This window comes from Rhinolophus sinicus, linkage group LG01 (genome assembly GCF_036562045.2).
Source record: "Rhinolophus sinicus isolate RSC01 linkage group LG01, ASM3656204v1, whole genome shotgun sequence".
Taxonomy (NCBI): domain Eukaryota; kingdom Metazoa; phylum Chordata; class Mammalia; order Chiroptera; family Rhinolophidae; genus Rhinolophus; species Rhinolophus sinicus.
Window position 1 is genome coordinate 151,866,277 of NC_133751.1, and position 26,651 is coordinate 151,892,927.

The window sequence follows — 26,651 nt, forward strand, 5'->3', positions numbered from 1 at the left end:
GTATTAATAATGTATTAAATCTGTATCTGAAGATCAAGTTAACTTTTCATGGCTATGAAGAATAGGATTAGGAATTTACAAGGTCCTTTTTCCCCTATTGGTAAATCCCAGTTTTAAAAAGTACATTATTAAATTATGAAATGAGATAGAATTTATCTCTGGATACAAAATCACCAAATGTGTCCCCATTATTATTATTGCGAATCTCTCTAATATTCACTTTGGGGCACATGTTACTTCACCAGGCCAACCTACTCCATGAAGGGAAAATTTAGTCACCTTTTCTCTAATTAAATTCAGAAGAGATTAAAATGTATTTTGAAATCTCTAGGGAGGTCAGCAGTATCTTTTCTTATCTAATTTAATCTGGTTTATATTGGACTATTTTGTTAAGCATTTATACTAAATGAAACTATTGTTTTATTTTAAAATATCATAAATATTATTTTAGAAATCAACACCAAAAATTTTTTAATTGATGTCAAAACCTGAAACCCAAAATTTTAAAAATTTCATTTGCTATTTGGATTTTGTTTCTTTTTCAAACTAAGTCAAATATATTATACTTACGCCAGGTATTTTTTGCCACTAAAATTTGGTCAAATGACCTCCACAAGTCCTCTTATCAAAAAAAATGCGTAGTATATTTTACATTTTATAGCTAGGATGTTAATTCTGCTAAATGACTGAATTAAAAAAATTTTCAAACAGAATATTTTTCAGAGTGGCGCAAATTTTATAAGTGTTTTTATCTTATTTAATTGCTATCTCCTCCTCAAAAATGAATTCTTAATATGAAACCGTACAACCAGATGAGGGCATAGGTAATGTCAGTAGTGGTAAAAGATTGGTGTGAAAAGAACCTGAAATTGTGAAATAATTTTTATAAATTTTGTCTTGTGATTTTCTTATCAAGTAACAAAGAAATGAAGTTATAATGTAAAACCAAGTATTTCCTTGCTTGCAGTGCTGCTGAAAAGTCTGGAGAATGGTTTCATTTTTCTTGGTGAGTGAATCTCAAAGTCAAGGCTGAAATGTTTTTATTGCCCAAACAAACTACCTCCTAACATAAAGGCTCCATTACCTAGAAGAAATTCAATATACATGTGCATTTGCAAGCTGGATTAAACAAAGCTGGCCTTTGTGCTATATACCGTGTTTCCCCGAAAATAAGACCTAGCCAAACAATCAGCTCTCATGCGTCTTTTCGAGCAAAAATTAATATAAGACCCAGTCTTATTTTACTATAATATAACACTGGGTCTTATATAATATAGTATAATATAATATAATATAATATAATATAATATAATATAATATAATAATATAATAACATAATATTATATATATATAAAAAATAATACCGGGTCTTATATTTTTGCTCCAAAAGACACAGTAGAGCTGATTGTCCGGCTAGGTCTTATTTTCGGAGAAACAGGGTAGTATTTTGAGGGCTGTGGCAAGCGGGTGTGTATATAAGTGAGTATGTTTAGATACATACAATACACATTAAGGAAGAGTGTTAGAAAGGAAAATACGAGTGCTATAGAAAAAGTGAACCTCATTCAAAATGCTCACTTATAAGAGAGCAAACCCCAGGGGTTGCCTCTAATGCTTAATTAGCCTAACCCCCTACTTTGTTTGCTTAGGATATATAGATTTTGTCAGAGGCTACATTTTAGTGTTGTTTTCTAGTACAAGAACTATTTTTCTTACTGATATTAATTGAAGAAGTAAAAGCACACAAAACCCATTTTACCTTTCATTCATTATCAGTAATTTTTGAGGAGTAAAGCTACCTATTGAGGAAGAAAATCCCCTCCTAGGATGAATGTCTGTAGTAAATAGTCATTTCAAAATGTATAAGTAATGGAATGAAATAAACGGCAGCACATGGTTTGGGGATTTTGTGGAAACATCCTTGAACTGCCATCAGTTGACCTGGATTCTAGTCCTAGTTCTGTCACAAGTTTTGAGGACCTGTTTCAGTTTCAGGAGGCTAGACTTAGTGATCACTCAGATTACTGACTGAAACTCTGTAATTCTGTTAAATAAATTTCAAGAGAATATGACGCCTCTCTGTATCTAAATCATGACCTACATTTAATTTTGACATGAATCATTAGAGAGGTCTACTCTTCTTACCCTCATGCCTTCAAACCGGGATAAAGCTCTTAGAGGTCTTAAAGCTCTTAGTGTCCGGAGGGATTTGATGGCACCAAGTTCTGAGTAGCCGAGAGCATTGGCTACCAAGCTAACCAAAGAAACCTACGAAAGAAAAAAAAATTATTAATTAGTCCACCAGGAAATAAACTGCTGACTGAAAGAATAGGATGTGCTGTCTATTCTTTAGTGACAACGATATGAAACTTCAGACATGTCTTGGCAGCCTTTATCTTCCACATAGTGGGATCGTTTTATATTGCCAGCCCCATCTCATATTATTGCTTTTCATACCAGTGAAACCGAGTCCTTGACTATTTTTATAAACATTTGTAAACTCCTCCAGTTAGACATTTCACCCATGGAGCCCTGTTAAACATGTGTATATATATCACTGATGATTCAGGATTTGGTTCAAAAGCCATAGCCGCCATAGATCTACACTTAATGTCGTTGGTTAGACATCATGTTTCTTTCCTGAAATTATGTAGTATCTTGGTTATGTGTAATGGAGGCATTTACCATGTAATAGAATCAATCAGTTCGATAATTTTCTTCCCTTCCAGGTTATAATAAACTTTTCATGGGCTGAGATGAAACATTCTTCTCTTAATGTGCCTAATACTGTCTGGTTGAATATGCTTTAGCCAATATGTGTTGCATAAATAAACAAAAGGAGAAAACATTACCTGGAAAAACATTTCATCGGACCGTGTTCTAGTTTCATAACAATAAAGAAATTTTTACCCAAACTCTTAGACTTATGCTTTAGAATATGCATTTCTCATGCAGGGTGATACCACATCTTTCTAATATTTACACACATGTTAAATTTTACTTAAATATGTGAAAGATTAAAGAAGACATGTCTTTTTTTTGTGGAAGATTATTTGCTTTGACTTGCTTTCAACATAATACTCAGTGAAAGTTTACTATGTGCTAGGTTCTGTTCTAAGTGCCTTACACATATAAATCTAAAGAATTAGGTACTTTTAAATTTTTACTGGTGGAATTTGAGTCACCTCCTGGCCCCTCTGCCATCTATTCCCCCAAAAGCAAAAAGATGGATTTGGGGCTTGAACCCAAGTTATCTGACTTAAAAACCATATCAACCTTTGCATCCATTATAAAAAATATGTTCCTCATCTGAACTACAAAATAAAAAAAATGACTTGAGTGATTATCTTCTCAGTGCTTTCCTTGATGCATAGGAAAGAAATTAATTCATTATATCCATTGGGTGGCTTAAGGGCATTAGGGCTTAATTTCTTGTGAAAAGGGCTGTTGAACATGGATCTAAATGAATCCCCCCAATAATCCTGTGAGGTCAGATGAAAACAATGATCTGACCAAGAACACAAGGTCTGAAGGGTGATGCCAAAACCAGAACCATGGCTTCCAAGGCAAATGGAGCCACTGTCCCCTCCTTGTTTAATTTAGCATACATCTCACAAAATTGAACAGAAAAATAAATGACTTGAAGTTAAACTTGAGTAGTGACAGGATAATTTATTGAGCTATTCATTTCTGTCTAGTATTTGCTGCTACAGAAGACTGGAAAGATGGGAGAGGTTATTAGGGAATGCACAGGCTTCTATATTCTGGGCTCCTCAAAAGCGTTAACATCTTTATATTTCTGGAGCTGCTTTCTGAAGACTTCCCTCATCCTCCCACCCAAGTCCTCTGTTTAAAGGTAAATGGCTGCAAATTTATCAAGACCTTACAGTAAGGAAGCTCATGCTTTGAAAGGGTAATAGTTAGAACTAGGAGGTACTGGAAGGATTGGAAGTTGTGGGTTCAAAGGGTGGGAGGTACCATTTGCATATAATCACCCACACTGGGGGATTTCTGTGTGTTTCTAGAGAATCTGGACATTAGTGCTCATGTTATTTTATGTAGCACATAAACTGATTTTATTGAGATAACTATTGTGAAAAACTTAATATGCTTTAAAGGCAATTTTGAAATAAGTAATTTAGATTTGCAATATACTTAAAATTTGAAAATAATTCCTATATTGGTAGGGTGCTTTACAACTTACAGTGATCTTTTTCACTCATTATCTCTGTCTCAGAGTAGTCAAATAGTCACTAGTCCAAGGAAAAGTAGCAAGGGGCAAACTCATAACTAGAATTAGGTCTTCTGTTTTCAAGTCCAATGTTTTCCACCTCAGCAACTTTGTCCTCAACCTTTAAATACATAGTGTTTTAATCTTCATCACTTTTGTGCCAAACATGAAAGGCACACTTGCTAATATGTACAAATGATTAGGTTGGTGCAAAAGTTTTGCAGTTTAAAAGGTTAAAAGTAATTGCAAAAACCGCATTTACTTTTCCACCAACCTAATATAATAGAAACCTTTTGCCAAAAACTGAATTTTCAGTACACATTTACATGATTCTTAATGCCTCACTACACAGCAAATACTACTGTATGAAACTGTCTGTGCTAGATGTTTCACAGGTGGTTTAGTTGTCATCCACATTTTTCAATATTCCTGTGACAGCTGAGACTGAGAAGGAAAAGAATAAAGCAGAAGGGATTTATGGTTCTGACAAAGACCCTGGAAGTCCTGTGACTCGTTAATGAACCAAGTGATATGAATTTATTTCCCTTAAAAATGGCTAAAGATGAGTGTTTAAGTTCAATATAAACAGTTAAAAGATTAAAACCGTATGATCACCTCCATACATTCAAATAATACATTTCAATCCAAAAGTTCATATAATTTTTTATGGTGAAATCTAGAAGCATTCCCATTAAAACTAGAAATAAAATAATATGCCCATGACTAACATTACTATTTAAAACTTTCTGGAAAAAGAATTAAGAGCTATAAGAATTTTTCAAAATGGAAAAAGTCATTATTTGTAGATATATTATTGTTGACCTCAAAAGAAAACCAACGGAATAAAATGAAAATTTTTGCAAAGAATGATATAATTATTTTAAGTACGGATATATTTTTTCTTTCTTTTTTTTTTTTTTTACAATTTGTGTGTCTTTTGGAACTACACAAATGTTTAAATATTAGAAGAAAAAAGAATAAGATAATCTGACATATTGTTTTAAGAAGAAGAGCAATCAGAGATGACAAATTCCATCTTATATTAAAACTAATTACAAATCTGCAATAATTAAAATTGTCATTTAGTAGAAAAGAGAAATGAATGAAACAAAATGAATGTAAATTAGACCCAAGACATACTGAGAGTTAGCATGTAGGTAGGAGTAGCATTTTAAATGAGAGGTAAAAAGAACAATGGAAATGAGAAACAATTGTGAGGAAAATAATATTGGAGCCTCACCTCACTCCTTACACCAAAATAAGTTCCAGATTGATCAGAAATTAAAACATTAAATAAAAATGGATGAAGAAACAAAACTCAAATTGTAAAACTGGGAAAAAAAAGAGAAAATATTTAAATGATAAAAAAATAATATTCTTGAAGGGAAATGGTCTTCATAAGCATGGAAAAAATTAAGAAGAAAAAGAAGACTGATAAATTTGAATAAATCAATATGAAAAATTTCCAGATAACAAAGAAACAGAGACAAAAACTCTTAATAGGAAAAATAGTCGTACCACTTATGACAAAATAGCGAATTTCTTTAATATAAAAAGAACTCCTACAAATCAGTGACAAAAAGGTCAGTAACCAAATAGTATAACATACCGATTTTCTCCAAATTTTCCTTTATTCTATTTGCTTGAACAACACATTTATTTAAACTCCCTATTGAAACTCAATTAGCAGGAAAGCAAAGGAGTACAAACAGAGAAGGTGGGAAAAGACCACAAATTCTGGACTATGGAGAACACAGAAGTGATTACTTCCTCAGCAAAGCCAAAGCAACAGAAACCCAAGAAATCAAACTGTTCCAATGAACTGTCAAAAGGCTCCCGACCTAGAGGCACCAGGTTCCCTTAAAACGGGGGTAACAGATTGCACTGAAAACAGAATCGATTGGAAGTCCCTATACAGGAAAGGTGAGCACTTTTGAGTCCCATCATCCACCTCTCTCCATCCCTGCAGGAGAGCAGAATGGAATAGCACACCGATACAGCTTACGTAAAATCTATCTCTGCTACAGAAGTCAGAACACAGAAATAATAATCCATGTTGTGACACCTGTGAGACCACAAAAGCCTCTTCAACACATCATGCAATTGAGGATTTTCCATTAACTGTGCCATAGGGTTTAAATAGCATGTGGACTAACTCAGTATTTCTTCGTGCAAGGGCACCTGGTCCTTCAGATTGCTAGGTGCACACCTCCCCCATGCCACTCTAAAACAGTCCTCTTTCCTATCTGCTAGGCTGTTGCTACACTGGGGACAGGTAATGGTGAGGACCAGGTACAAAGCTGCCATGGAAGTGGTGGCAAGGGGCTATTGGTGACTACAGGACACTGAGGATACTGCAGATGGTGGGTTTGGCCAGCTGGGATGGGTAAGGTTCACAGCAGGAAGGGAGTGAAGGATATCCAGTGTCTGAGATGCAAAAAATAGTTTCTATGCAATATTAGTCAGGAAAGAGAGTTCATTTTTATGTAAGGAGAGTTTGTAACTCAGGGACTGTCTCTTTGCTTTTGACACGCTTCTAATTCTGTCTTAGGCTTTTGCAGTTTATTTGTCTTGAACTTGGTACATGATTAGAAAATTCACCATGCTTACCAGCTATACATGTATAAAAGCAAACATCTTGGTCATTATGCCATTGTGTGTGTGTGTGTGTGTGTGTGTGTGTGTGTATGTGTGTGGTATATGGCAGTGGGAGGCTGAAGATAATCTAAGTGTTCATCTCTTGGGGAATGGATGAGTAAATTCTGCTGGTGCATCACTGCAGATGGCTGTGTGGTACACAGAGCCATGGAGTGTACAGCAATTTCATTTAAATTACAAACACCATTTTTTTAAATGGGGACTTTGAACCAGGCAATTTCTAAGTTTACCTCCTTGTCTGGAATTCTATAATTCAATAATTTCAAGATGATTAGAGCAAAATAACACTATATGTTTTTTTATGCTGAAAAGACAAGTCACAGTATTCTGATTTATGGATGCATCATCTTTAATCAAGTACACTACTGGAAAAATACTCATGTTTATTGGGTACGTAATTATGAATCTATCCTGAGGTTTGATTATTTTTTTTCTGGGAAAATAGGAATTGTTTCTGACATTTCACATAATACACATATGTTAGATAGTCACTTAACAGCTAAGTAACTACTCTGCCTCAATTTCCTCATCTACAAAATCGAGATCATAGCAATAGATGTCTCGGTGGTTGTGAAGATTAAATGAATTACGACAAAGGCTAGTTATTAATATCCTGTGTTATTAATATCATACGTCAAAATCCTTATCTGCCTTTAGAATCCTAGCTGATAAGTTGGTATGGTAGCCCATGGGATGGCCTTTAAGAAGACAAAGAGCCATGGGGATCTTTCTAAGGGAGGCATTTAAAAAGGTTATAACTGAAGGCAGGGAGAACCCTTATTAAGCCATTGCTTGGTCCAGTTAGTCATAATGATGTGGGTGTTGAAGAGGAGGGTCCAGACCCAATTCATTTTTCAGTTGGTAACGTGGAGAATTTTGCTGATTGAGTGGTTGTCAGGAGTGATAGAGAAGACCTGTACTTGGAAAACTATGACACTGAAGAAATAAATTGAAGAAGATACAAATGGAAGCATACATTGTGCTCATGGATAGGAAGAATTAATATCATTAAACTGTCCATCTTACTCAAAGCAATGTATAGATTCAGTGCAATCCCTATCAAAATTACCAATGGCATTTTTTGCGGAGCTAGAACAAATAATCTTAAAATTTATATGGAACCACAAAAAACCCTGAATAGCCACAGCAACTTTGAGAAAGAAGAACAAAATTGGAGGTATCACACTACCTGATATCAAACTATACTAAAGGCTATATGGTAATAATCAAAACAGCATGATACTGGCATAAAAACAGACCGATAGATCAAAGGAACAGAACAGAGAGTCCAGAAATAAATCCATGCCTACATGGTCATTTAAGCTGTGACAAAGGAGGCAGGAACACACAGTGGGGTAAAGACTGTCTATTCAACCAATGGTGTTGGGAAAACTGGATAGATACATGTCTATATCAGCTGTCTAAGGATACAAACACGATACAAGCCCCTACTCTTGTGAGATTTTGCATTATATTCATATCTTCTATATGGGTGAAATACATGGAAATACTAAAAGTGCAATGTAGTATTTCAGTGAATGTAAATTTCAGTAAATGTAAATATTCAATACATTTCAGTTTTCTCGAGAATTTCTATTACATTTGTAAATGATCTTTATACATGACGAAATCCTTTTGAATCAGAGAAGATTCCTAAATGTGTTTAGTGTTTCATCATTTCAGGGAGAAGCTGGAGATTATGAATGCTAAATCCTAAAGCCAATTTGACAAAAAATTAATACTACATTTATACCAGTTAGATAAGAAATTAGTGGGGTAAAGGAGCGCTGAATTGAGAATTAGGAAATTTGTACACTATTCTTAGCTTTGTTTTAAAGTAGTTGTGTTATTTTTGGATAATTCTTTAAACTGAGGCTTCAATTAAGAATAAACACTTTAGAAAATTGTCTAGGATAAATGCTAGTTATTCTTTAAGATCTATTCCAGCTGCAGAATATGAGAATATTAAATTTCCCTTTATGAGTAGTTTTTGAGGATCATATTGAAAGTCATCTCTATTATTCACTAAAGACCAGCCATAGAAATTGAAAGTCATTTGTGATCTATTAAAAGTGACATGGCAGCAGATTTTTTCTCAAGTCAAAGAGTTAAACGCATTTTGGTTATAGAATAATGAGTATGTATGTGTAGGAGAAAGGGGAATAGAATTTAGATAGACCCGTACTTGTCAAAAATGATAAGAAGAATAAATGGACACATACCACAATCATTGATTCATAGTGGCAAATGTTAGAGCTAAAAATAAAGTGCTTTATGATTGCTAGGAAATAGCTAGAGGTGCTTAAAGCACCTTGTTTTATTGGGAGGCTATGAGGCCTTGTGCAATGGAGTATCACAGATGGCAAAGAACCAGGTGACTGTCATTTTGCCCCAGTGCCTCTAAATTGCTAAGAATTAAAAAAGTCTGCGAGTCAGACAGATCCCATTTTTGGCAGCATTCCCATGACTACTCACCCAGGGTAATCAGATTCCGCGCAGGGCTCTTACACCTAGCTCTCTGCGTGGTAAATATCTGATTAGCTACTGGGCTAACTACTGATTTAAAAAGAGAAGTGCATTTTACTGTCTGTGGGTATGTGGCTGAATGAATACAGCATAGGTTATTTTAACACTATTTAATAACATGTAAGGGATTAAAGATCAGTTCTCACGATTTCTGTCCTCAAATTTGTCTTCATTTTACTTCCTTGATTTTTTTTACTGAACTGTTAATAAATGCTTAGATCTGTCAAGTAATACTGATTTTTTTTAAGCTATTCCTTAACTTGAGGTCCTTAACTTTCAGAAACAGAAGAGCTGTCTTCTTGTGACATAGAACCACTCTTTCTGTCTTTTCTCTTACCACTGTCCACATTTTTAGGACCTTGTCTACTCTTTTCGTTGAGTCTTTTCTCATGTTTGCATTTATTATATATATATTTAAAAGATAACTGCATAATTGTGTCAGCATTAATGAAACTAGCTTCTCAAAAGTCAATTAGAGAAGTATATGGAATGTCAAATTTGCCTCTTAAAAATAATTTTATAGAAATCACTCAGTGTACTTACATCGACGATCAAGAAATCTAGCCAGCACCAGGCATTAGTGAAATATGTTTGAAATCCATAAGCTACCCATTTGAGAAGCATTTCCAGGATGAATATATAAGTGAAGACTTTGTCAGCATATTCTAACATGGTTTTGATAGTCTTTCGCTGTTCAATGTAGATATCTTCAAATGCCTGTGAATGAAGAATGCTTTTATTTTACTTAAATGGCTTGCCTTCCCCAAATACTTGATAAAATTCTTAATGTAATACTGATCACAAAGCAATAATTTGATAAATATTAGCTAATATCAGACAAGCATTGAACATCAGTCAAAATTTAAGGACTAAAACTCATGGAAAGTGTTGTTAAAGAAATGTCAATATCTTTACTGATTTAGTATGGATTTTTTCCCCTGCCTCTCACCCCAAAATCTCTATTTCAACTATGGCTACAAAGACATGCTTTAAGATAAGTAATATAAATTCAAAAAATAGCTAGAATTTTTGTTAATGAGGGAGAGACTTGGCCTATTCCAACATAACCTCGAATGATTATCTGAATAATCTGGCTTATTTTGAAAGAATAAATTGATTAGACATAAAACAAGATACACTTTTAGTCCATAAACGCTAATATGATTATTAGGGAGAACTGGATGGTATTTGACGTGGAAGGTAACGTAGTTACAGAATGTCTCTGTAAATGGTTTTCTCAGTGAGGAAAACATCTGTTAGATAAACACCAGATGAGAAATTCCATCTGGTCTTCACAGTCCTGATTTATTCTGTACTGAATTTTGCAGAAATCCTGGGAGCCAAGCACTGCCAGGCACCCATACCTCCTCTTTTGCTTCTTAAACTCAGTGTATGCTTTTGGCATTTTTGGAGAATAAGCTATTTTACTAGAACCTGATTCTTGCCAATATGCATCTCACTTACCAAAGCACCACTACTAAGAAGGATCATGAAGACAATGAATGTCTCAAACCAGTTGTGCTCAACAATGCTGTAGCAGGTTTTCCGAAGATGCCACCACACCTTTCCTTTGCCTTCTTCTATACTTACTTGACAGAATGGAAACTTTTTAATACATCCTAAAAGATAAGATTAAATATAATAAATTAGACAAATGTATTTTACCCTTAGGAAAAAATAAACTTCGTTGCTCCCTCCCCACGTCAGGCTCAGATCATTTAATAGGGTAACTGGTGTCTCCATTCTCTAGTCATCTTCAGCCTCCTTTCTGTATAATGAATCAATCTCAGACTTAGATATTCAGCCAGCTATCCAGAACTTAAGGAATTACTTTACCAAGAGTTGCTTGAGTATAAATGGTTTCTTCCTGGAATACTAGTTAGGATCTCTCTTTGCCTCAAGGTCATTGATAGAAATAGGGTCCAAGAACACTTCTCAGGTTTGGGGATAAACCACGTTTGAATTGTTTATTCATTTTTTTGACGTGATCCTGGTTTTTTCCTCCCTCCCTTTCATGCACAGAACATCCCCATCTTCCCAGGTATCAGCCACTGTCAGTTTTGCCAAGCTAATTTACTTTCAGCCTCAGTGCCTTTTGTAGTCACACCTATGACTCATTTTGTCAGTCAGTATCTAGATTCCTTTGTCTTCCCCTTCTTTGCTTTCATGATATTTCTGACTTCCATCCACTCTAACTCGGAGCTTCTATTCATTGGATGAAATCCAATCACATTCAGTCAGCAAATCTTTATTGATTTGTATGCAAGAGGCTGTATTGGTCACTGTGAGAACTACTGTCCTCCCTGCCAAAGCTCATCCCCAAACAGCTCTGGTTCACAGCACAAATTAACCACATTTGAAACTGTAAGGGGTGGGGTGTAATTATTGCAGTATCTATAAATCAGATCACCACATTGACAATGAGGTCTGAAGGGACTGCTGTATCAATGAGATGACATTCCAGAATGCCATTTATCTCATAGTATTAACTTCTCCACATTCTGGAGGACTAAAAACAAAACAAAAAAAGACATGTCAATTCATCTTAATTGTGCCGGTATAGTCACTGCTATAGTATAATATGGAAATATAGAGAAATTAACATTTCTCTAAGAATAGAGAAAAACAAAGATACACATGCCTTCACCATTTCTTTGAAATATTTCCTTCAAATGGTCAGTCTCTATAAAGAAACGGGAGATTACGTTTAATCATACGAGAGCTTGTTTACCTTCAGTAAAACAGGCTTCTGGTTTAAGGTCTTCCTCAGGTTCAGTTTCAGCCTGTTCACCTTCTCGGGGTGGGGCTACATCAACTGTGCTTCCTTCTGATGAGCTGGTTGCATTTAATTTCTGGAAACAAAACCCCATTGCAAAGATGTAATTTTTCTTCCCTATTATTCAGTTAATTTGGAGCAAATGCTCTGTCATAGTGTGAAAAAATGGTAATGATTGCATTTGATTCTACTAACATTACTGATAATTATGCATAATAATTTAATATCATTAAAGTCCTACTATTCAGAACAACATAACTCATCACCTGGTTCAGACCAAAAAAATGTTTAGACAGCTTTCGATGTGGGTGATTTGGAAAGGATGGACTATACTGATGAACTGTTCTATCATCTCTATATAAGAATACCATATGAAAATAATTTAACACATTAAGACTCAGGCAAGTTCAAGAACAGTTTGATAAAAGTTTGGTATGCTGACATCCACTACTGACTATATTAATTAAAATGCATCAGATCAAATTGTAATTTCCACCTTTCCCAATGGAAATTTTCAGAGGGCAAAGAACATTACCAATTGTCTGTAACTACTGTCCATGTTTCTGTAATTTTAGAAAGGAAAAATGGATCATTAACATTACTCACAGTCATTATACTTCAATTTTGAGCTATATTTTTCTCTGGCTTACATAATTTTCATCTTACTTTACTAGCAGAAAAATGATGGATCTCTCTCTCTGTCTTTCTCTCCCTCTCTTTCTTTCTCTCTCTGAATTGCTTAAATGGATTCAATACTTGCCAAAGAATTCTAAATGGAAATTTCTCCATAAATGGCATTGTCCAGAATCTGGATAGACTTATTAGGAGCACATTCTTAATTCAGCATGTGATCAGGCTGTGAATTTTTCCATTAAATAAATCATTGTGACATGCCACAGGACTAGGAAGAGCCACTTCAGTGTTACAAGAATAAATGTCTAATAGGTACTCTGAGATCACTCAAGAAGACAGTATGGATGTACAATGCTTTATGACACCAGCTGCAAAGACATGATATACAACACAACCTAGGAAATGTAAAGCTTTTAAAATGAAAGAACAGCACATGGACATGTTAATGGTTTCAAAGCCTCAATTAACTTCAGTAGCCAAGTGGTAGGGTTACTCTGCTTCTGAAAGAGTTAATGTGTTATTGACAAATGCCTAAATGTCTCCCTAAAGATAGGTCATATTGGAGGAAATATGGCTCAGAATTCTTGATTTATTGAAATCATAATGCAAATGTAGTTTAATATTTTATAATGTGAACTAATTGAAGAGTGGTATCCAGATGATAACTTTCTGTGATGTTTTTTTGAAGGTGAGGTCAACCAAGTGCAACTAAATATATTATAAAAATTACTTTAAGTCAAAATATAGTTTTATAATAAAATGCCTCCTAGTGTGGAGTATGGTACAGTATGGTACATCATTTTTGGCTGGCGATTCATAGGATCATTATAGTACAAGAATTTACCATTAAATTCCTCTCATTTTTGGAGAGGTGAAAAGCCAAGACACAGTTTCTTCTCCCAGGATTTTTTTGCTTCTTATAGCCAGGGTGTCTTTGTTCTTTTAAGAAAATCCCAAGAAAGTTATTGCTGGATAGAATTGCAGCAGAAATACTGGATAATTGTTTCCACTCAACAACTAACTCTTTCCTTCCAATTTCACTTGTTGTTTAATAGGCTGAACACTATGGCATTTAATGAGTGGCAGCAATACTATCATAATTGCGTATATGATAATATAACTGCATATATAAAAACAGTAAGAAACCAATTTCTTGGGGATTAGTCATAAAAAGTTTTATGTTTTCCCTCTAGGCCAATCCAAGCTCAGCAATTTCTTTTGAGTCCGGTCATGGTCCACCTACAACATGAACCCTTTCTTTCATGAATGGTTTCTCCACACTAAATTTTATAGACATTTTGTATGTTATATCTGTTTGTTTTGAATATTTATGATAAATACTCTCATAAATATATATATTAATTAAATATGTGCACAGTTATATATTTATGTACACATACATAAACATATATACCAAAAATGTTACACACACACACACACATATATATACCAAAAGATCCAAGCACAGCATAGACACTAAATAGTGTTGTTGAGTTTATGAAGAGTGAATAAATGAATGATTGCATTTTTGTATTACTCTTACAGAGAGAATTATAGTAATTAGATAATTTCATCTCTCCATTTTGATATAGGACTAATCATGGCCTTGACAGAAATCTATTTAATGTATCAGAACTGCATTTTCATAATGATTAGGAATTATTTAATTAGCAATATTTAGTGATAAAAACACATATTTCCAAACCGTTTCTCTAAAAGTTTGGCAGACAATTAAAAAATTCTGACTTCTTTATCAAATTTAATAAAGAAATCTGAGAGAAGAAATTAATAAGTATATATGTATATACACACACACACAAATACACATATAATTTTCCATTTGAAAACTTTAGAAAATATACTCACCCTTCACTTCTCATTTTACCACTGCTAATATAATTGTGAGATGTTTATTGTTTTGCATTATAATTATCTGCCATATATTATTTAGGTGTCTTATATTTAAATACAAATATTTAAAGCAAATATTTCACAGCACAAGTAATGGTAGCTGCTAATCTTAATGTCAACTGAATCTACTCTTTACTAATTATTGACCTCTGTATATATTTTTGTAGTGGTACTCTCTTTAGATTACAAATATTGGTGAATGTGGTCAACATGTTTGGATATAAATAATTTTAATTTTCTAAATGGCTATATAATGTATGCATTTGAAAACTGTAGAGAGGGTCAGTAGTGAATTCGTCTCTGTCTGCCTGGAATTATGCGTCATGACATATCTTTTGAAAACAGACAAGGAAAGAACTCTGCATGTCTTCTCTTCTCAAACAAGCAAACCCCATTTACATGGAGAATTGCTTCACTGTTATCGAGGAGTTTTTCCGATTGGAAGGATAAGCTCTTTAAAGTTATGCTCTGGAAAGCTCCTGAAGGAATGTTCACACGGAGACTTGTAGACCCTCATGCACCAAAGCTTAAAAGATAGTTGGTAGCTTAGTGTTCATTTTACTAAAAAATATTTTGTGGGAGGCTCCTTTCCCTACACCATAAAGTTAATTTGTCCTAAATTGAAGAATCAGGCTTATTCATAGTATAATCTTCATAGACCACAATTTTGTCATAGGAAAACATGTACATTTTATTCTATGAAATTATAAAAATATTGTATCAACTACATAAATTTTAAAAGTTGTGATTTCTTACATTTATAAATTAAAGCTTAGGCTGTCATTAAGTTATGACAACTTATCAATTATGATATACTTCCTGCTATGATTTGCATACATAAAGAATTTTACTGCTGTATTTTTAAACCATTAATTTATACCCTTGAACACTACTTAAGCATTTAAAAATCTATACGTTGATATAATACTATCTACATAATCTAAACAGTTTGACATTCATAAGATGGTTAAGGTAGTTTGTGATACATTTTATCATAGGCATACCAAAATGACTTATTTAAAAGCATGTAACTGATTTTAAAGCAAGTGACTGAAGATAAATACAAAGAATAACTTACTTTCTTTATATTGCCATAGCTGTGATACTAAAATGATATTAAAAAAAAAAAAAGCAAAGAAACCTGAAATGAAATTTTCCACATTAAGGAACTCGATGATTATACCAAATAACTAAAGTTATATTTGTTCTAAAGTAGTTAGAAAAATATATTTAGGTAATAGGCATAACAATAGAAAGCTTCCATATTAAGCCACATAGTACAAGCTCAGACTTGTTTTCTTGTACTATTTTCTTCCTACCCCTGCAATATTTTATGGCACTTAAAGTTAGATTCTTCCATCCCTTGTAGAAACTACGGAATCTACAGAGGGATGATGATTTATGCTCTACAAAAGCACACTGGAAAGCAGGTTTGAAGATGCAACATTCCCCCGGCCTAATTCAGCCGCAAAAACATGCCTGGCTGCAGCAGAAGCCCAGCGCAATGCTGTGGAAGCCGCACGCTGATCCAAGAACCATGTCCACAAAGACATGGTACCTGATTGGAAAGTTTTCAAGAAGGTTAACTGCATATACCACTCATAAGAAATGACAGAATCAGCACCCCGAAAGGCCACGAGACCATGTTTTCCCCCTAATAGCATGAGCTTACATAGAAATTCCCCCTTAGGATGAATATTACTCTTGATTTTTATCCAATTACATAATGCAATTTAACTTTCGGAGATAGAGGAGAATGTTAGCAACTGGCCTACTTCCACTGAAATGCGCTCACATTTCATTTATTTTCAATCAGTGTCACATGTTTGACTCTCACGAACTGACGTATGATTCAAGAGGCAAAAATAAAAGATTCAGCCATTACAGATTGCCTTTAAAATCTAGTCATTGATCTCAAAACTTCTGGATTTTGTCTTGCAAAGTAGAAGAGGAAAATCTTGTGGTCATACATGCAGTGTATGTATACATACATACGTAGTATACATACATTGTATGTATGACCAAATATATACGTACTAGGGCCTTAGTCTGACCTTTTGGATATGCATATCCATATCTTGACTTACGATGTTTCACTTGAAGAACATGTAGCCACACAGCGAGGCCATTCGGCTTCCTGTCCAAGACAGGAAGAATACAACTAAAACCAACAGTCCTTTCTTCTGGACCACTTAGCAAATGTTTAAAAATGTAAACCACCTCTATTTGGTTTGACCTAGAAATATTTTAAGTGTGCAACACCCCTGGTGCTTCTTTTATTTTAAAATAGCCTTAACAAGAACATAATATATGAAACTGAAAATAATTATGTGGTAGTTGAAGAATAAGGGAAAGGGGTGTCAAGAAGGCAAACGAAAAAGCTGGTTTGTCTTGAGAAGATCTACAAAACTTACCATCTAAACCAGCCTTAACTGAGTATTATTTCAGCAGAAGTGCACTCACTAAAGCACCAGAATAGTTCTCTACAGGTGAGATAGGTTTTAAATGACCATTCACACACCTTTCTGTGCCTTTCTAAGAGTTGCCTCACATTCAGTTTCACAAAGAGTATGACTGAAAAATTATTGCTAAGTAAAAATTACATAAATCACCAGGGACTGTATTTTTTGTTTTTTAATATTTTTCATTAATAATTTTATTTCTGAATTTGTTGCATTCTATTAATTCTCAGTTGTTCCTAAAGAAGATGAGAGTATGTATAAATTCAACCTAGAGACAACCCCAAACTCTACTTATTCTTTTTCACCAAAAGCCTTGAAAATTGCCAATATTCATGAACTTTTCACTTTTGCTTTGTAATTTCCCTCCCAGAACCCTCACTTAGGCTGATCTTCCAGTAAGCAATGATATCAACAGGAGAAAGTTTATTCAAGAGAATAAACTAAAGCTTTAGTTAATCCACAAACCTACAGTAATTTTGGAAGATGCCCTTTACTCCTCATGAAACTATAATTAATAATAATCAAAAGTAGGACATTTTCCAAGTCCCTTTTTTTGCCTGGTCAGTTTTGGGTAGAACATTTAGGGAGAATTAATGTAGATCAGGGAAATTTTACAAAATGGGTACACTGAACCAATTATATAATGATCAAGATGCAATGAAATTTTCCTAACCCATATCGTGATGCTTTCCTTCTTTTAATTACTTTGCAGTTATCACTTACGGTTTTTCAGACACATGACTTAACAACTTCCCTAAACTATATGAAAATCCAAGATATATGGTGCCCAAACGCATACAGACTATGGCCCTTCATATCCAAAAATTTATGCTCTCCCTACTCAGTTTTGTAACAGAGCCTTTCCCCCAAAAAACATTAAAGCAGACATTTCCATCTGGAGTGCATAAGTTGAAAATTATATTCACAGGTCTGAATATAATGACCTGAAAATGTAGCACTATCAAAAAACCCTGTGAGGCTCATTTTGGTAATATAATTTATTAATACTTATAAAGGCTGAATCAACAACCAAACTGTTGTGATCTTATTTTAATGAAATAAAAGCAGAGAGAAAAAAAAAAAGAATGCATGCTCTCAAGTTCTTGACTATATGAACTTTACACATTCCTATCATGTTTTAAAATAGATATAAATCCTATGAGCATGCAATTACTGCTTTTAAAAGTCTTAAAGGACGAAACTGGAAAACTCATTAGCAGAATCAGATATGATGTTGGACTGCCCGCCTTGCCTGACCATGCTGTGATGTGTCACACGACTCAGCAGAGAGCAGCTGGGATGTCTAGCACTTCCTTGCCATGGCAGGGGAAGGAACAGAGCTGAATAGCATGCAGGCCAGTCAAAATTCACTTAGAAAGTGATTGTACATGTATAACTTGCTTGGGTAACCTGGGTAATAGTGGTGGCACGAGCCTCTGGCTGATTAAAAAACACCAGAGCTGCATTCTTGATGTCTCCAGCTTGATTTTACCCCTGTGAGAAGTAAGAAGGGTAAGCGGTGAAGGTCACGGTATGATATTGCTAGGTTATGCTTTGGAATTCAACTTCAAATATGATTCTTAAGAGCATTTATCTTATATCCTTCACCTAGGAAGACAATGACATTGTTTAAGAACTAAATTGTCAAAATCCATAGTTATATAAAAATTTCAATAAATCATGATTATGGGAACTTTAAAAATATAAAAATCAACAAAATTCTGTTATATCTTATCACACAATTTGTATAATTCCAAGGTATTCCAAAATAAAAAGATCACTGTTTTGAAATCCATACTTTCAATTCTCTTACATTTTTTTCATGCAAAGCTTTATATTTGTTTCCATACTAGCCTGTTTATGTTACTGGTCCATATACATAGATACACATGTATAAATATATATATAATGTATATAATAACAGCAATTCATATTTTTATCTCTAAAAACTTCTAGGGATCATTTCTTCCCAACTCTGCTACAGCTAGTACTTTATTACTAAAGTGAATGGAAGGAGTAGAGTTTTCAAATACCATCTACCATCTAAATTTACTGCCTGTTCTTAAAACAGAAATGTATTGAAAAAAATTTGCTTTCTCCTTTCCCTTCCTTCCTTCCTTCCTTCCTTCCTTCCTTCCTTCCTTCCTTCCTTCCTTCCTTCCTTCCTTCCTTCCTTCCTTCCTACCTACGTATCACTGTGAGAAATTTATCAATATGCTGGGTTTAGCATGTATGTTTTCTCACTTTGTCAGAAAAGAGAAAAGATATCCTGTGCTCACCAAAGCATGGCTCAGTATTTTTTTTGTTTGTTTGTTGTTTTGTTTTTCTACTTGTGGTCAAAAACTAAGAAGCATAAACCAAAATGTCACTTTATGGATATATTATTAATATTTTTAATTTATGTGTGTGTGTGCAATAGCTACTAAAAAAGAATAACAGCTAACATAAATGCACATCTGAAATATGACCTGAGTTCAATGCCAGCAGTTTCAGAAATTTCAGATCAAAACTGAACTTTACTAGAATTTATCTAAATTTGCTCTCGTAATGTTAGAGCATGGTAATTTTTGCTTTTATTTTTAAAACCAGTATTCTTTTCATCTTTGTGTGAGCATATATGAGAACTGCCCTATTAATTTTTTAGGACTTCTTTGGTACGAATTTTAAAAATCATCAATATAAAACATATTGAACTTAATTTTACTGCACAAAATAATTTGAAATGCTATCCTAACTTTGTAAAAGTATTTAATTTTACATTTACTTTGATTGATTTTTCCCACTATTGTATTTGTACATTTTAAACAATGTCATTACATTTTGTAATTAGATTCCATGTATTCAAAATTAGCTTGGAAGAAGATGGACTGCTAATTTTAAAAAGTCACCCAATAAGGAATTTCTTTTTTCAGATAACAAAGTATTTTCTAGGACTTGATAATGATGATATTGTGTCTCATTGTTCCAAATTTATGATTTTTTTAGACATTAAAAAGATATGACAACAAGGTAGTATGCTTCTAAGTAATCATTTGAAATATCTGTGGGCATTACAGAGTTTCTGAAGTATTCCAGAAACCAGCTGTTTGAAGACATTTAATTTCTATGATCTAATGTGATAAAACTGTGATATTAATGTAGCAAAAGTTTATCTACATCTTTGGCTTTTCTACCTCTTCTTGATCCCAAGCTAGTCTTGTTGGTAGTCTTCCCTATTTTCTCTTTATAATTACTTTTTTGGTGAGCTCCTCTATGTTGAAGGAATCAGATCATTATGAAATCTGCATTGTTGAAGCAATTTTTAAGCCGTGACCTCTCACCCAGGCTCTGGTTCCTAACACTGTCACTTCTACTTCAGTATATCCCAACTGAATTGCTCTTCTTCTCACATAAACCTGGTAACCTTTCTGAAAAGGCCATCTCAGACCATGGCATTGCCATTTTTCCCAATTTCCCATATGCTTTACTAGGTCTGTCAAGTTGACAGTCTCAGTTACCACACTTATCACCCTAGTCCCGTGTTTCTTTACTCATTGCTATGAAATGATCATTAACCACATTCCCCAAGAAAACTCCCTTAATCCTCACTCCAAACTGTTTTATTCATTGATATCAAATGCATTTTCCTAAAACATCACTTTTTATTGCCTTTCCCCTGCTTCACAACAGACAAATTGTTCCTTACTGTCTATGCAGCTAATTCAAAACTCTTCGACTTACTTCAAAGACTATACAATCTAAAACTACCTGACTCGTCCAAACAGTTTTCCTTTATCTTCTCAACCAGTACATACTTTATTCATGCTGATTGTTTCACTGCCTCGTCTTACTACTAAGCTCACTCTAAACTGTCTTTTGTTTAGTGGTTTTCTGCTTTTTGCTTTCTGTTCATATATTTGACCCAGACTTTGAGGTCTATTATAATTTTATCTCTTCCATTTACCAATTTGCTGTGTTCTTGCTATTCTCAATACCTATAACCTTACATTCAGTCCTGCAGGATTAAAGTTTTCAATATGTCCCTAATGATATTGTGACTTAGTGATGTTGAGCTTCTTCAAAGATGTTGAGATTTCCCTGAAGAGGGTCATGGTATGGAGCTCCCCTTTAACTCCTCCTTACACTTAGTGTCCAGCCAAGTTCACAAAAAGTGCCTAATAAATGTTTGTTAATCAATTTGTATTTCTTATTAAATAAATCTATATCATCAGGTGATGGAACATAAAATTAGAATTCTTATTTTTCCAGAATGAGCAACATATAGATTGTAATTGAACTCACTAAGCAGACTTGGAGTGGAGTTAAGAGAAAGAATCTCATACCTCACTTTGAAATATTTTTCAAAATATTTTTACATTTACTATTATACCTCAGCAGCTCTGAAATACCTGCAAAAAAAGGGATCAGGAGGCTATGAGTTGTGACATTGTCAACTACTTGTTACTTATACAAATTCTGTTCATACTGTTATTAAAAAGGGTTCCAAAATATGCTCACAAAATCAGACATCGTTAGTCTGATTCCTATGGTGTCAATATTACACCCTGAATCTAAAACTCCATGAATCTTTTATAACTCCATGCTAGACTTATTTCCTATTGCTATATTAGAAATCCATAAATAGTAATAGGAAAAATTTCAATCCTATTCTTCACAACACAGAATTGCGGAATTAACACCATTAAGCTACTATTATGGGATCCTATGAATTCTAATCATACAGTAGGAATAATTTCCTTCTTTTCTTTTAATCAACCAGTAATATAACAGAGCAGCTTTTCAGTCTATGGTTTAACTGTAATCCTCAAGTGGAGCTTCTCTAAGTAGTTCTTAACATTTTCAAGTTCATCTGGAAAACCTTATAGATTTGCTCATTCTTGACTGGGCAAAATAAAATCAGTGCTACTTGAACTTTCCTAATACGTGTAACACTTTCATAAATGAATAATATTCTATCGTAGTCAGTAAAACTTTCAGAGGTGAACAAAAACGACACAAAACTTTCATATTAAAGCAAACTGTAGCAAAAGCTAATATAGAAAGTAAGGAGGTGACACTTAACACGATATCAATAAAATATGGTTCATTAATTTTTCTAAAGAGCATAAGGTAGTATAGAATGGAATGTATTAAATAACATCTCTTTTTTGGAAGGGTGTACTTTTTTTTTTAAGACTTTCAAACTATCAAGATGAATATACTAATTATTCAAAATGATGGTTTCCAGTGGAAAGTTGGAATTTCTATGAATGAATTTCCCAGTAAAGAACATTTCATACTTTTCTAACATTACCATATATATAATTTTCAATATACTTTTAAACAATATAAACACAATGAAATACTCAATAACCATATTGCATGGGTATTATAGGAAATACAACAAAGAGTTAAAAACATTCTTACCTCCTTGCTTTCTTCTAGTTCTGACTCACTGCTGAACTCTTCAGTATTTAAGTTTTCAAAATCAGACTCTCCAACAGCAATTGGCACTGTTACCGTGAGACTTGGGTTGTTTATGAATGACATATAATCATTTTCATCGATTACATATTTTTCGACACTGCTTCCAGTACCTAAACCACTGGTGGTTCCATTTCCATCTTTAAGATAATTTAGCTCTTTGCTTATTTCAATTCCAGTATTATTGGACAAGCAGCTGTCTATTTTCGTGCCCTCTTGTATTTCTATAATTTTTGGCTTTCTCAGAAAGGTTTTTCGGAAACACTCCCGTATCTTATTCTTTATGTAATCGATTCCCTTTTGCATTCTTCCTATTGCAATCTGGAGATTGTTCATTTCGTTATCATCGTCAGTAGCAGCAAGATTGTCTGAGCTAAATGAACTCAACAATAAGGCCAGAAAGAGGTTCAGAACCTAAACGAAAAAAAGAAAATTTGCTACATGAATATTGAAGTATACATAAATACAATAGTTTAAACAGGAAGCATGTAGATCTTTGCTAAAATTAATTCATCACATGCTTCTTGAATGCTTACTATATTCCAGACACCACGTCTTAATTACACACTATTTACAGGACCTGATATCTTCTACCTGCTGTAAGGTAGAATGGTAAAACAAGTGTCTGCTGTTTCCTACTGAAAACAATGGGACACCAGAGCCTCTAAGATCTAAATAGTAGCTACTAAGGGTTGCCAGTGAAAGAGCAAATCCCATTTTTGTGGTTTTGGCCAATAAGAAAAAAAATAGATATTTTCATTTTAGTCATTTTATCAGTTTGTCTAGGGAATGTCTAGCTTTGTGTGTAGTGAATTAGTTTAATAGCCTAGTGATATTCATTAAAACAATATACTTGAAATATAAATTCTGCTGTCCAATGGTCACAAACTCCTATAAGAACAGAAATTTCTAAATCCAAATTATATAACACATTTCCCACCAGCATTGAAATTTTTGTGTCCAAATAGTTTAGCAGATGGAGAAAAATCTAAAATTATTCCAAGGATAGGCTAGACCCACATAATGTAAATTACTTTTCTCTTTCCTTTGATTGTGCAGAAAATATGAGTAAATCTTAAATCTTGGAGTATCATTGGGATACATGGGGGGAAATTACCTAATTAACTGATAAAATATGACTAATGCAGGAATAATTAAATATAGCTGATATAAAATAAAATTTATTTATAGGAATATTTTTAGCTTGACATGTAGTTACTGAATTTCAAAAACTGTTACATGGTAGGAAGACAATGCAAAGCAAGAACCCCAGTTTGTTTCCTCATTTCTGTATCAGATTTTGTTCAGAATCTAGACTTCCTAATTTCCTATTCTGAAAAAATTGCCTGTTCACTGGTATCCCACAAAATTCTTTTAAGCAATCTCACTTGAAATGTACCTCTCAAAGGAAAAGTCTAGTATGATATATAAGGAATGCTTCGTCTGTGCATGACTGAGAAGTTTTAAACATTTCAATACAAACATACAAATTATGCTTTTACAGTGGTGCTTTTCAGTCAGAGCTAAAAGAAATAAGTTTTTAAAATCTGGTCAATGTCCGTATGTATGATTAATTTAAACTATAATAATTTTCCTTTAAGAAAAAAAAAACTCAGGGAAGCATATATTTAGTCCCTTTCCAAGTCATTTAGATAATTCCAAAACATAACTAAAATGTAAAGCTCTATTTATTTCATCAAAATTTGGTAATATGCAACTTATGCCTTTGAGTAAGTAAACAGTATGGACTATGAATGTATAAAGAGCAATTTCAATATAGAATAGATTGTTGTATTTTTAGATTTACTAGAGATCATTGTCTTATCAAAATAATATTGGGATAAAAATAATTTAGGCTATAACAATATTAAGATTAAGTTAGTCTTGATGATAAAAAAAATTTCACTTAATAAAAAAAGCAAAAAAAAAAAGACCCACTAATATTTTTGCTCCTAAATTTTCAGATAGACCTCATTTAATCCTCACATCAACCGTAAAATTTCAGTTTTGTTATTTCAGTTTCATAGTATGGGAACTTGAGCCTCAGAAAAGTTAAGTAATTCGCCCATGCACAGAGTGCTAGTACTGGGATTTGAGTCTACATCACTGATGATAAACCAGAGATATATCTACTGGGTCAGGCTACCTTCCTAGGTATTATGTGAACTTGTTCTTAATTACAAGTACCTGTAACACATACGTACCACAAGGTTTCCAATGACCATGACCAACATAAATACAATAAGGCACATGGTTTGGCCAGCGACCTCCATGCAGTCCCACATGGTCTCTATCCACTCTCCACACAGCACGCGGAACACAATCAGGAAAGAGTGAAAGAAGTCATTCATGTGCCAGCGTGGAAGTTCACAGTCACTGGAGATCTTGCAGACACATTCTTTGTAGCTTTTACCAAACAGCTGCATGCCGACCACAGCAAAAATGAAGACGATGATGGCCAACACCAAGGTGAGGTTACCCAGAGCCCCCACTGAATTGCCGATGATCTTAATCAGCATATTCAGGGTAGGCCAAGATTTTGCCAACTTGAAAACTCGAAGCTGCAATCAAGTGAAAAGATACTCTTAGTAGAAATCACAATATAATTTGGAAGTAAGTTAGACATCGTTTTATTAGTATGCCATATTGTAGACCTGCCTCTGGGGGATATAAAATTCAAACCATACTAAACAAACTCAAATCCAGAAAAAAAAGTGTTAATAATATTGGAACTGTATACCAAATTGTAATATCATTTAAATGCAAAAAATTGAAAAGAAATAATTTAGAGGTGATGAATAAAACATTTCTGATTCATCAATAGATATATCTATGAAAACAAGTTAATATTTTGATTAGACACATTGTAAATTTAGCAAATTAATATCATCCTCAAGCTACATTTTAGAGAGTAAAGAAGAAATATGAAAAGCATGAGTTATATATTACACATGCACATTTATAAAATAAAAGTAAAAAAACTAATTTGATAAACTTACAGAAGGCTTCCTTTCAATTTGAAAAAAAAATACACATTTTACTTAATTTCCAACAAAATTTTGCATATTTTTCAATATTTTTTTTGCTAAATTCAAAAAAGTTTGTTATACCATTGTTTAAAGTGCTAATGGTATCAAATATTTTCCCACATTTGTTTAAAGTCGCTCCCACTAATATAAGTTGATAAAAAGCTAAGATTAATTGGGGCCTAAAGTTTTTATTTGCATTTCTTTACAGACTTTAAAGCTTTAAACTTTTTTAAAGCAAAAAAAAAATTTTTAATGAATTTAAAACAATTGTAGAAGCACATAGTGTTTTTAAATGTGCCCCACATAGCTAACTATTATGAAGTGTTTCAACCGTTTTGTATCATTCTTAGAAAATAGTCACACTTAGTTTTAAAGAGAACATGTATATATTTTCCTAGAATACCACACATATTGGTGTAAATTTAAAATATCAATGAAAGTAAATAACTATAGAAATACGTATTGATTCACTTTCAAAATAAATGTTCTGTTAATGAAAGACAAAATATAAACAGTCTATGCAGATACCAGTCTGAATGATCTCAGTACAGACAATCCCTCCACATTTGACAGGCCAAGCTCCATCAAACTGAGACTGACAATAATTCCATCAAAGATATTCCAACCCTCTTGGAAATAATAATATGGATCCATGGCAATGATCTTGAGAACCATTTCTGCTGTGAAAATCCCAGTGAAGACCTAAAGTGAGGAATTGATGAAGTTTAGCATTTTGTTTTCGGGGAGTATTTTAAGTAGATTTGTTTTATTTAATGAATGTTAGATTTCCAGGAAAATGCTAATTTTAAGACATTTCATGGTCCACATTTTAAATTTGATACTAAATAATAGCTACTGAATATCAATGAAATATCAGTTACCCTTTTCGGTACACTGTGCTTCTACCATAATCACAGTATATTTTTTTAGAGTACTATTGCATGAGGAACAAATCTATGTTA

At 33.5% G+C, this 26,651-nt stretch overlaps 1 protein-coding gene across 6 annotated transcripts in view; it reads right to left on the reverse strand.

Annotated features, from left to right (window-relative positions):
- The window catches only part of SCN3A (sodium voltage-gated channel alpha subunit 3), a 105,686-nt gene that overhangs the window by 9,107 nt on the left and 69,928 nt on the right, over positions 1 to 26,651 (reverse strand). For all 6 annotated transcript variants that reach the window (XM_019727328.2, XM_019727326.2, XM_019727323.2 and 3 more), the window contains 7 exons: positions 26,218 to 26,391; positions 24,865 to 25,221; positions 22,604 to 23,074; positions 12,147 to 12,267; positions 10,880 to 11,034; positions 9,959 to 10,132; positions 2,146 to 2,268 (listed from right to left, as the gene is read on the reverse strand). In XM_019727328.2, the coding sequence (XP_019582887.2) occupies positions 2,146 to 2,268; positions 9,959 to 10,132; positions 10,880 to 11,034; positions 12,147 to 12,267; positions 22,604 to 23,074; positions 24,865 to 25,221; positions 26,218 to 26,391 (1,575 nt within the window). The remainder of the gene's footprint in view (positions 1 to 2,145; positions 2,269 to 9,958; positions 10,133 to 10,879; positions 11,035 to 12,146; positions 12,268 to 22,603; positions 23,075 to 24,864; positions 25,222 to 26,217; positions 26,392 to 26,651) is intronic.